The sequence below is a fragment of the Macadamia integrifolia genome, chromosome 10 (assembly GCF_013358625.1).
Source record: "Macadamia integrifolia cultivar HAES 741 chromosome 10, SCU_Mint_v3, whole genome shotgun sequence".
In the NCBI taxonomy this organism is placed as follows: domain Eukaryota; kingdom Viridiplantae; phylum Streptophyta; class Magnoliopsida; order Proteales; family Proteaceae; genus Macadamia; species Macadamia integrifolia.
Genome location: NC_056566.1, coordinates 29255874 through 29268037, shown reverse-complemented (window position 1 = coordinate 29268037; position 12164 = coordinate 29255874). Strand labels below are relative to the sequence as shown.

The 12164-nt window shown below is 38.9% G+C and overlaps 1 protein-coding gene across 7 annotated transcripts; it reads left to right on the top strand.

Annotated features, from left to right (window-relative positions):
- Window positions 1–4102: 4102 nt before the first annotated feature.
- Window positions 4103–9374, top strand: LOC122091112. 7 transcript variants are annotated; one of them, XM_042660941.1, is made up of 4 exons: window positions 4103–4665; window positions 5753–6002; window positions 6499–7106; window positions 8688–9374. In XM_042660941.1, the coding sequence occupies exons 3-4, from the start codon at window positions 6786–6788 to the stop codon at window positions 9045–9047; spliced, it is 681 nt and encodes a 226-aa protein (XP_042516875.1). In that variant the 5' UTR covers window positions 4103–4665; window positions 5753–6002; window positions 6499–6785; the 3' UTR covers window positions 9048–9374. The 7 variants fall into 7 exon arrangements, 6 of the variants coding, with proteins under 6 accessions (XP_042516875.1, XP_042516874.1, XP_042516873.1 ...); XM_042660940.1 differs by having other exon boundaries at window positions 5753–6104; window positions 6587–7106; XM_042660939.1 differs by having other exon boundaries at window positions 5753–6104.
- Window positions 9375–12164: the final 2790 nt, after the last annotated feature.

The following is a 12164-nucleotide window of genomic DNA, read 5'->3' as shown; positions in this document are numbered from 1 at the left end:
TATGTTAAAATACTATTTGCAGGTCTAGATTGACAATTAAGTTTTCCATACAATTTTGGTTGAAATTCATCTTACTATCCACAATGTTAAGGCAATGTATTTGATGATGCGGATCGGGTGGTTAATGACTAGCTGATATGCAAATGGAAGTAAAACTTCGACATGAGATAAAATTTGGGTTGGTTTATGCTATAATCTTTTCTAGTATAGATCAGAAAAAATTAGACAAAAAATGAGATTCTTGTTTCTGCCATTGAGAGCTTTTGTTTCTTAAATATTTAGAAATTAATTCTGACCTGATTCGGATCAGAATTGGGTGGACCATATTTGGAGGCCGGTTCCTGCTTTAAAAACCCTGGGCTATGAGCCTTAAGCAGCTAACGTTTGAGGGAGATTACCAGTGAATGTAAATTGCTGAGACCCTAAATATTCAAAATTACTAAAATGCAGATAAAGGAAAGGGAAGGGAAGGGAAGGGAAGGGAAGGAAAGCTAAGCTATGAATCCCAAGGGGCAACTGAGTTGGACATTCGCTTCAGGAAGCGTGTGGTTTTGAGTTTTATTCTTCTTGCCTCCATAGGCCCAACTATACAGGGTGTTTAGTGTTCTTCATAACTATCAGTAAAAGTTGAATGATTCTCAGTTGAATGATTCTCATTTAACTAAGTTGAATGGTTCTCATTTAACTCTGGTATGACTTGGTTTATACGGTTGTGAGGTCAGTATGATCTCATGAGGTGGATACTCAGCGTTATTGTAAAAAAAAAAAAAAAAGAATAAAGGAGACAATTGTCATAATCAAATCAGGATCTGGATCAATAGGATCAAAATTGGTCTAGCTGGAATCGGGTCGTAGATCCATTAATGCAGTTTCCGTACAAGAATCAGTCTGATCCGAGTCCGTTGGAATTCTGTCGATTCGGGTCTACATCAGCCTGATTTTTTATTCTCCCTAAGCAATGAGAGAATTGTCTGGGCGTATTTAGACTATGGTTTAAATCCTGCGATGAGCATGATTAGATTCTTCGAATCGGATGGGATTGATTGGAAACGGCTGGATGGGATTCATATTGGCCTTAGTTAATTCTAAGGATATCGTATTAGTGGATCAATACGGACAAGAAATAAAATGATAAAAAATGAATTTAAACATAAAATCAGGGGTATTTCTGTTAGCTTTAGGGCGATCGGATTGATATTGGTTTGTTTATAATAGGAAGTTCTCAAACCATAGTGATGCCCGTGATGGTGCATGGCAGGGCCCTCCTAGCTTTTAGATCCTCACTGTCACTCAGGGCAAAGAGGATTTGAATCCTTTATTGATTATTTTTTGGTTCATAATTTGGGTGTTCCTTTGCATGAAAAGAAGGCCATGGTGGTAAGGAGGGTGAAATTACCACCCTACCCCATGAGTTTGCCCTTTATGGATGTCTTCCACTTGGCCATGTGTTGGCAGAGGGTTATGCAATCTGATAGCTTTCTTTTGTTTTTTTGGAAGGAAAAAAAAAAGAGAGAAGAGTTTTCTGTCCTAGAGCAACCTTGCATCAATGTTGATGCCAATTGGAGTGGACGCTAAAGCATCCCTGGCATCAACAGTGACGAAAATTTGGACCATGGTGGGGAGTGGATTTTGTTCCATTCCTGTGTCTAGACTCAATCAGGTTCACCTATGATAATAATTTCATCCATTTTGGAATCTATTTTCTCTCTCTTTATTTAATAAATTTCAAAATCAAATCTACGACCAAAGACATACTAAATTGTTCTCCCATGACCAATTACGTTCTACTCCGAAGAGGGTTCTTATTCCCAGAAGGGGAATGTACTATTACTCCTTTACACTTGGCCTATATTTACTAAAATTCCCCTACCTTTTACATTTTTACTAATATTCTCATGTTTTTTGATTTTTACATCTCTTTCTCCCTGCTCTTTTTAAATACCTAGATTATCCTTCATTTTCACTTGTAATATATTACACTTTTTTCAAATTGATTGGTTCAAAACATAGTTTGAATCAAACCACTAACAAGTTTTATTTCATCTAGTTATCAAGGATATTGTAAATTTAGAAAAGAATAAGTTTGTATTCGATATATATATCTGTATTGGTATCATATGTTCCAATCAAGTACCAAGCATTTTTTATTTTATTTTTTTTAATCCTCAGTTTGGTTGAGACCGATACCAATCTAATACCGATAAAAAAACAGATTGCTAAATTTGTGATGATGGATGAGATAAAAAAATAATAATAATAATAAATAAACAACATCACTAATGATTGATGTGATGAAATAAAATAAATAAATAAATAAATAATAACTTTAAGGGCACATCAGCTATGTCAATATCCTTGATGATTGGATGAGACAAAACTTGTAAGTGGTTTAGTTCAAATCATATTTTAAATCAATCAATATGAAAAAAATATAATAGATTACAAGTCGAAAAGAATGGTAATCTAAGTATTTAAAAGAAACAAAAGAGAAAGAGATATAAAAATAAAAGGGTAATTTACAACGCCACTCCTTGGAGAATGCCAATATTATAGGAACACCCCTTCTATTTCACCAAATTAGACTCAGGCCCCCTACCGTCAGTTACTGTTAAATCAAGAGTTAAAATGACCGTTCTACCCTCCCTATTCACTAAAAACTCATGTTGTAACCTGATGGCGGATGGGGGAGATGGCGACGGCGACGGCGACGACGACGGAGACTACAGAGATTCCTTCTCCTTCTTCACTCCCACTGACTTGTCTCTCTACTATCTGGATCTGGCATCACGGGCTTCGGATTACATCTATAGATTTGGACCATTGGTGATGTTTTTTTTTTTCAGAAGACCGTCGGCGATCGTTCAGAGCACCCAGCTTTGGCTCGTTGAAGAAAAACCAGGAAACCTTGGAGACTAGTACAGTTATCCGCAAGCTTGCAGATCCGATCCAAGCAAAGGTCGATGATTTCTTTCCCAATGGTATAGAATCCAAGTTTAAGAAACGGAATGGAAGCAAAGCAATGGAGAAGGTCTGGTCGATCTCATCTATGATGTTAATTTCAGAGAGAGAGAGAGAGAGAGAGAGATTAGAGACAGAAGTACAAACCTTCCATTTAGAGAAGATGGATATCCACACCCTCGGCCCCGTCATGTTCACCGCTTCGTGGTCTCTATTCTCCCCTTCCAACACGAACGCCTTCCATACTCAATCCGTTCTTAGCATCGACACCATTTGTCCCTTCCCCAGACGGATCTCCGATGCCTTCCTCTCTTTGTCGTCGAAGAAGGGTTGTACCGATATCTGTCGGATCACCCTCACGTTCCCTGCAGATGTCGAGAGAAGATTTTTCTTCACTCTTCTCTTCCTCTCTTCCCCTCTTCCTCTCTCCTGGATTTCCCGACGGCGACCATAGACGATTTGTGCAGAGGTCGAGAGCAAATTTGTCTTCACTCTTCTCTTCCTCTCTTCCCCTCTTCCAATCTCCCACTTCACCTAGCGGCGACCACGGATTATAGCGACGCAACTTCAATCTTCTCTTCCTCTCTCCCAGCTTCCCAGCGGCAACCACAGATTAAATCGAGAGCAGATTTGTCTTCACTCTTCTCTTCCTCTCTTCCCCTCTTCCTATCTCCCACTTCACCCAGTGGCGACCACGGATTATAGCGTCGAAACTTCACTCTTCTCTTCCTCTCTTCCCCTCTTCCTCTCTCCCAGCCTCCCAGCGGCGACCACAGATTAGGAATGGTCTGACGAGGTTGAGAGAACAAGACCCAACTAGTTAAGACGTTGCAGAGTATAACCTTTTTTTTCAGGGTAAAATGGTATTTAAGGGTAAAATGGTATTTAAAAAAAAAAGGACCTGCTGATGTCAGCATTTGAGGTATATTCTCTAACAGTGACTGACGGTAGGGGGTCTGAGTCTAATTTGGTAAAGGAGAAGGGGTGTTCGTATAATAATGGCATTCTTCAGAAGGTGGTGCTGTAAATTATCCAAAATAAAAAAGCAGGGGGTATTAGTAGAAAAGTAAAAAATAGAAATTTTTGAGTAAATATAGGTAAGGGGGAGTGATAGTAAATTCCCCATTGCGGAAATAAAAAAGGAATGAAGAACACCAACTGGCGCCGTGCGAAGGAGCAGAACAAGACTAACATTGGAGAGTGAAAAGTCACCTCGGAGCTCGGGCCGTAAGAACCTTATTAAATATGGTCAATGGATAGCTCTTGGGACTGTATACTTTCTACCAATGCATTGGAAATTTCACGCCGCATGCAATGGTCACCCTATCATCTTCATGCAAGTTGAAGAATACCGATGCTGGACACAGATGGGTAAACCTCAGGTCTTGAGGCTTAAGGGATGATTGGTAGATGTTGAAGCAGTAGCTGTATCTATAAACAAATTGCGATTAATGAACTCTAAGCTCCTTGCATCCTTGTTCGTTCTTCATAGACGCTCCTTGTGGCTTGTGCACGAAGAAGCCATTAATTCATCTTCTACCCCATTCTCATAGTGGGGATGCTATTTCATAGTTAAAACATCTACTTGAGCGTTAAACCATTCCCTGAGTTTCCGTTGCACAACAGGACTTGCATTATTATTGAATATGGATTTTCGTGTTCTGATTTCTTTGCTCCTCTACGCCTTCCTAATTTCTCCTTCTTCAGGTACCAACCGCTCCTCTCTCTCTCTCTCTCCCCCTTTGTGTGTGCTTTCGAAAGGGTTAGGTCTCTCGCATGCAGCAAAACATTTATCTGTACTGTGAACCGAACTATTGAAGCTTCTCTTTTGATTTTGTTGATCTCAATTTAAAACCCTTGTTTTTTTTTCCTGTTCTCTTTTATTTGGGGACTATGATTCGTCATTCAATTTCTCATGGGTGTATGTGTTTTTGGATTCATTGGATTTTGTGTAAGCTCAAACATATTCAAACTTGAACTCTGGAATTTGGGTTTCAATTTTAATTATTAGTTTAGAAATTAGGAACGGTTGTGTGGCGCCAATGATAGAGTAGATGGAATAATAAGATCATTCTAGCCAACACCTGGTGGTTCATTCTTGAAATTAGGCTTAGACAACCAGTGAATCAGTGATCATGAAACATACCCGCCAATTCGGAATGCTCCTCTTCCCCTCCCCACAAACAAAAGGAGGGGCACAAGTACTTCTGGAACGTTGGTCTCTCTTAGAAAAACAGACTAGTTTGTCAGTGGCCTTGTAGCTAATTTCACTATCATCATCCACCCTTGTTTAGGATCACACCTTCCGTGAAGAAAGAATGTATGATTTTGATGCCACCATGTCATACTGCCATTTGCAAGCTATTGGAATCGCATCCGAAGCCATAAAAATATCCATCCAACCATTGAACTGGTATTCAGTTGTCCTAGAATCCTAATGCCTCTGTTGTGCCACAAATGTTATTGATTGGATTTCTGATTACTGACAAGATGGAAAATGTTTGTGGCATTCAACATTCCAGTAATGTCACTTTCTGCGTATAGTTAGTCAGAAATTCTCAGATAAATCCCATCAGGATGTGGGAATACTTTTGCCCTAATCTGGGAATGGCCCTGGTAAACGCATTTGTTGATATGTGCATGTAGATCCCAAACATCACGAAACCTTCTGGATGCCATGTATAATAAGTTGAGTTGGAATACTTCTTCGAATTCGAAATGCTAGTTCTTTCTGTAGAATTTAATGCTTCTGATGGAACCTTTATTACCTTTCTTTGAATTTTCTGAAATACAGGTAAACCTAATGGAGTGTGCATTTCCCGGGTGGCCGCTTTCCACCATTCTCATTTGAAGGGAAACTTCCAAGAAATAGGGATCCCAAAGATTTTACACTTTGCAGGGTGTGCAGCAGTAACACATGTTGTGATGTTTCCCAGACACATCCAGCTCTGTTATCAATAATAATGTTGGATTCTGCAGGAGAAGCCAGCCAAGAGTGCTTGCAATTTTAGGAACTTTTGGAATGCTCCATCTGTGATCCACGTGTTAGTGTTAAGCCTGGACCTCCTCTTGTATGTGCTTCTTTTTGGGATAGGGTCTTTCAGGGTTGCTCAAATGCATATTTCTCTATGGATGCAAAGACCCAGGTGAGAGGGTAAATGCAACTAGCTAGTAGAAGCTGAGAACCATCATATAATAGGCCATTATATAGCTCGTACCGAACTACTATACAAATTTACTTGATTGGATTATAGCGACTATCCTCATACCACCTTCTTGGATAATGAGAATTCTTAATTGTGAATAGTCTAAAGAGCAGCCAATAGAATGGATAATTCCAGATATATTGTTGAGTTATTCATGTGTTGGAGTACCTGACACAGGACCCATCAAGTGATGGATTCTATTCCTTGTTGTGGCCAACAAGTATCATTATTCAGTAGAGTTTCTTTGGATCTTACCCCTGGATAATGCAGTTTGGTTATTTTTAGATGCTTGACAGATTTATATTTGTAATTTTATGATATTATTGTATACCAGGTCCTGTCCCCGTGCGGATTAAGTCACTTAGTTTGTGGTAGAGCTTCTGAGTGGGCCTCTAAGGGTACGGAGTTCTGCCGACTTGCAGGTTTTGCTATTAAAACGTCTGAGGAAAGCCACCAGGGTACTGAAGAACCATCTTGCTACGGAGGGAAAGCCAATTTAGATTCCATTGCCAATTCATGGAAAGCTTCACAATCAGGGGTATCTCAGAATGTTAAGAATGCAGGGGTTTTTGAAGATTTTAAGCAGTGGCTGAGGGAAATGGCATTTAGTGGAAGGGTGTCATGGCGGTTGAATATTTTGAGCCATGGTTGAAGGAATGGCATTTAGAGAAATGGGTATCATGGGCAGTTAAAGAATTTAAGCAGCGGTTGAAGCAAATGACATTTAGTGAAAGGGTATCATGGGTAGTTGAATATTTTAAGCAGTGGTTGAAGGAAATGGCATTTAGTAATAGGGTGTCATGGGCAGTTAAAGATTTTAAGCACTGGTTGAGGGTATCATGGACAGTTGAAGATTTTAAGCAGTGGTTGAAGGAAATGCAATTTAGTGAATCATGGGCAGTCAAAGATTTTAAACAGTGGTTGAGGACTTCTGTTTATGAGGTGAGTCTCTTACTCATATTTAATACTCCTTTCTTAGTTCTATGGGTTTATTAATTAACTGTAGAGTATTTGGAAATGCATTGTTAACATTGGTTTTTCTTTCTTCTTATGTGGTTCCATTTGTCTGCACTCGTTTCCACACTTGTTCCAGTCAAAGAGTCGATGCTTGCCAATGGGGTTATTGGTCTCCTAAATATTGGGTTTAGAATCCCAAAGGATATTGTGACCAGAAATTGGAGTTTTGTTACATCTCAACAAAGACAACTCAGATGGGCTTTATTTTCTGGTCGAGTAGGCTTAATGGGTAATAGGTAACAAACCAGTGAAGTTTGAGTGAAATATGATGGCCAGATTCCAGGATATGGAGTAGTCTCAGAAATAGCACATTACTTAAATCCTGTTAGAAAATAGAAACCAATGGCAGGAATTGACAAACTAAACCTGAATATGATTAAGGCAGCAAATTGAACTTTTAAGTAGCTTACAGAAGCTAATAACAGAATAAGAAACTCAGATTCAGAAATAGAATCTTTCAAGAAATAGCAATCACAATTTAAGAAACAGAACTCACAGGCTAATAGAGAAAATGAAAGCAGAAACAGAACTATATAAATCAATGGACAGAATTGAATTATTATGCCAGAACTAGAATTTTGATGTGAAAACTGAAAGGAAAACATAACAGCAGCCAGTTAACAGAATAGCATCTCAGTAGAACAAAGCAGAATTGGAAACTGGTTTGTGCTGGAATGAGAGAACACAGAAAACTAACCTTGATCGATTGGAGAAAGAAGAAGCAAAGAGGAAGAAACATATGTTCAGGAACCCCAACTGTAGTGCAGGCAGGAATCCCCCCAAACCCCAATCCTAGAATCTCACCAGGCTCCACTGAATCCCACAACAGAACTAGCTCTGAAGAGCCCTGCAGGGGTGGGGGGGAGTATCCCCTTTTATTTATTTATAAAACTAAGAAGTAACAGAATTTGGAAACTCTACATGCAACAGAATTTGGAAACTCTACATGCATAGGCTAAGGAGAAATCTTATTACAATAAAACTCTTTGAAAATAAAAACATCTAAAAATGGATCAAAACATTACTGGAACTTATAGCTGCTATTCCCAGCCTTCTTTTTACCAAAACAAAATAAAAATTCCCAGCCTTCTAGATACAATAAAATAAAAATAAATACAACTTAAATAGACCCCATGAGTCAGGTTTTGGGGAAAGCCAGAAACTCCAACCATATGGTCTGTACTCTGTACTGAACTAAACACTGGTTTATAAGGGAACCAGACCGAACTGCAGACTACCCTGGTGGCCTGATCTTCATCCTCCTGCAAGCATAGTTCTATTGGAACCTTGAATCTGCATCACTTCAATAATTTTATTACATTACAGAATTTGAGCTAGTGTTACTCATCTTGTTCCTCAACTGCCCCTATTATTGGAGACAATTGGATTCGGTTAGAATAGTTTGACACAAACCTGCACAGTTGAGGAGTAATATGATCATATTTACTGATTGTGGGTGTTCATGTATGTTAGACAGTTCCTAACTGGGCAAAGTTCAAGAATTAGACAGTTCCTAACTGGGCAAAGTTCAAGAACTATGGTCTTCTACAGTGGCAAAAAATTTGCATGATATTTGGGGATACTTATGCAAGTGGTGATGGAGGCACGAGGAGTTGTAATGCCTTGTCAACAAATGAATCAAATGACATGGAGGATAATAATGAGTCTTGTGGGGACTCTAATGTTGCTGAGAGAGTTGAGCCATTGGGAGATAGTCAACTTAAAGCTAACCCCACAGCGTCTCCAATCCACAATCATGATAGGACACCTAATACAAAGAGAAAGAAGGAAAACTCTGATTCCCCACTGGAATCCAAAGCCATCAAGACATCTCCAGATCAAGGTTGGAGAGAGATGATGAACTGAAGTATGGCATTACTAGGGCCCTTGAAGTGCTGGAGACAGTCAAATATATAGATGAGGAATTGTATACAAAGGCAGTTTTGAAGATCATGTCAGACCCGCAATGGAGAGAGGCATTCATTTCATGCCCTGCACACCGCAAGAACATATTTCTTAGAATTCTGAACTAATGATTTCATGATTTCACTAATCAATTAATGTGGACTTCATTGGTACAAGTTGGATGATTTGGATGGTTTTAGTTTCAGTTTTTTAATTTGGATGTGTTAGATTTTTTTTTTTTCTTGGCTTGATTGCTTTATTATAATTATTATATGTGCATTTTTTTTTTTTTTTTGGTTTATATTCTTAATTAATTATTGATTGAGCATATTTAAATGACACTCTAGGGTTGCGTTCGATCGTAGCTGATTACCCATATTTCAGATCTTCCAGAATGATTTTGGTCATTTCTGACCTAATTCGGATTAGAATTGGTTGGACCAGGTTTGGTTCTGACTTTTAAAACCATAGGCTATGATCCTTAATGCTCTGTTTGGTTTCAAGGGAAATTAGAGGAAGGGTTTCAATCCTAAAAAAGAAACTTTTGTAACATTACTTAGAAGAATGATTGTATAAATTATTTAGTGTTTGTGCTAGAGCCTTGCTCCAATTCTGTCTGGGTTAGGAGGGGCAAGGATGTCTTTTGCTTGTGGGGGGTGAAAGACAGACACAAGGATGGGCTCCCAACATTTTCCTTTATATATATATATATATACTGTTTTTTTGGGAGAATGTTTCATATTAGTGATCCAGCATGAACTAACCCCAATGGGTAGCCAACTTGGCAAGGGAATTTCGCATCAGGAAAAGTGTGGTTCTGAGTTTGACTCTTACCTCTTGGAGCATGGTTTCAAGTATTGATATCGGCTGAGATCAATCCCCGGTCTTTAACTGATTTGGATTGGTTATCCGTATAGTTTTAGGGGTAAAATAGTTAAAAAAGCGCACTTTTTTTGAAAAAGGGGTAAAAATGATCGCTATGCACCGATCCTCTCTGATACTGATCTAGATCGGATCCGTATTGATAGAGATAAATCATACTTTGGAGCCACTCACATGGAGTGTTCATTGCTCTTCAGTGAAAATTGAATAATTCTCATCGAACCCTGATATGACCTGCTACATACTTAGATCTACATTGCCTGCAAGTTGGCTTTTCTTGTCTCAATCAACCCATTAAGGGAAGTTGTATTCTCATGAAAGCTTAGTATATTGGAATTAAAAAAAAGACATGACTTTTTCCCTCTATTTCCATGTCTAACTCGCCTCTTCCTCTGGCATTGGGACCTCCTACCCATATACACTATTCACAACTGGTCACTCTAAGCGTCCATAACTATCTGTTCACAATGATTTATAAGATGTCACAAGCTCTACTCAAGTTGATAACCCAACAATGGATATAAAAGGTGGTCACAACCTAATGCAAGTCCTGTTTTGATATGGTCCTAAGAGGGGTGGATTGGAGTTGGTCCTAACCTTCATCATTTTACACAAAGTGGCTGCCGCTCTCGAACTCAAACCTATGTTCTTCGTGATAGCTTGAGTTTTCACCATTGCAATCCATAGGCAGCCTCTCATAGGAAATTTGTTCAAATTGATGAATTTTATATACAGGTGTGGATAGGAATGAAGAAATCTGATGCCCTTTCGACATATGCTCAACTTGCTTTGTCAAAGTTGACGATTGGAACTCCACAAAAGCGCCTTTGAATGGACCACAAACTTTCACATGCCTAGGGCTTGGCTGTACCAATATTGAGCCACATCTGTTGCATATTGTCATTGCCTCAAAGAGTCCACTCTCTCAATTTCATATCGACTAGCGTTGGGGATGAATCAAAGTTATCAACAGGGGAGTGTGATCCCCCCAATAGGTGCATCTTTTGGGGGTGTGAATTCGAACCTTTTATAATTGGTACCCAAGGGGCTCTCTAGGTAGCAAGGGTGCCATCCCTGAATCTACCCCCAATAGGTGCATCTTTTGGGGATGTGGACCTTGACCTAGATCTAGACCCTTCATAATCTACCCCCAATCATGGCCTCAAAGAGTACCCTCTCTCAATTCCATATCGACTAGCATTGGGGATGAGTCAAAAGTTATTAACGGGGGAGTGTGATCCCCCTAATAGGTGCATCTTTTGGGGGTGTGAATTCCAACGTATTATAATTGATATCCAAGGGGCTCTCTACGCAGCAAGGGTGCCATCCCCATCATGGGTGAATCTACCCTTGGTGCATCTTTTGGGGATGTGGACCTCGACCTAGACTAAGACCCTTCATAATCTAACCCCAATGGGTGCATCTTTTGGGAATGTGGATTTCGACCTAGACCCTTCATAAATGAGGATCTGGATTCTGGATTGATACATTTATAGCACCTTAAGTATTAACTTTATCCCCGTAACTTTAATATAGAAAGTCAAAAGGTTCACACTATGCAGCTAAAAATCAGTTGGGAGATGTGACATTCTCTAAACAAAACGGTGGAACTTTGGAGAAGGGAAAGTTTGAGAAGGCCGCCAACATGCATGGTTTGAGGAATCGGCCTAGAGCAATCACAATTCTGGACGATTCCTGTAACCCATCTTTTGAATCGACTCTGATTCATTACTAGTGCTAGTAAAATAGCAGAAAATCAATAAAAATTTTCTTGTATAACAAGTTCCACAAATCTAATGAGTAAAAAAGTGTGGTTATGTTTGATAGTTTTTATTCTAGAAACGTTGTTTTATATCAAAATTAGAATTTTTCGTTTATGTGTTAAAATTCATTTTGAAACGAAACTCAAATGTTTCAACATTTCTCGTTTTTGACCTATTTTTGTTTACATGGTTTGTTTCAAAAAAACGAATCATGGATCGCAAATGGAAGATTTTTTGAACTTTTTTTTCGGATGACTACAAAACACAGCTAAATCTTAGGCTACGTTTGGTAAGAACAAAAACGACGTTTCGTGTCAAAAACAGAAATTTCAGTTTCTGTGTTAAAATATCGGATTTTTTTTTTGGAACGAAACTGGAACGACGGAACTACTTTTTGTCGTTCCATCAATTCCTGTTCCTATTTTTTTTTTTT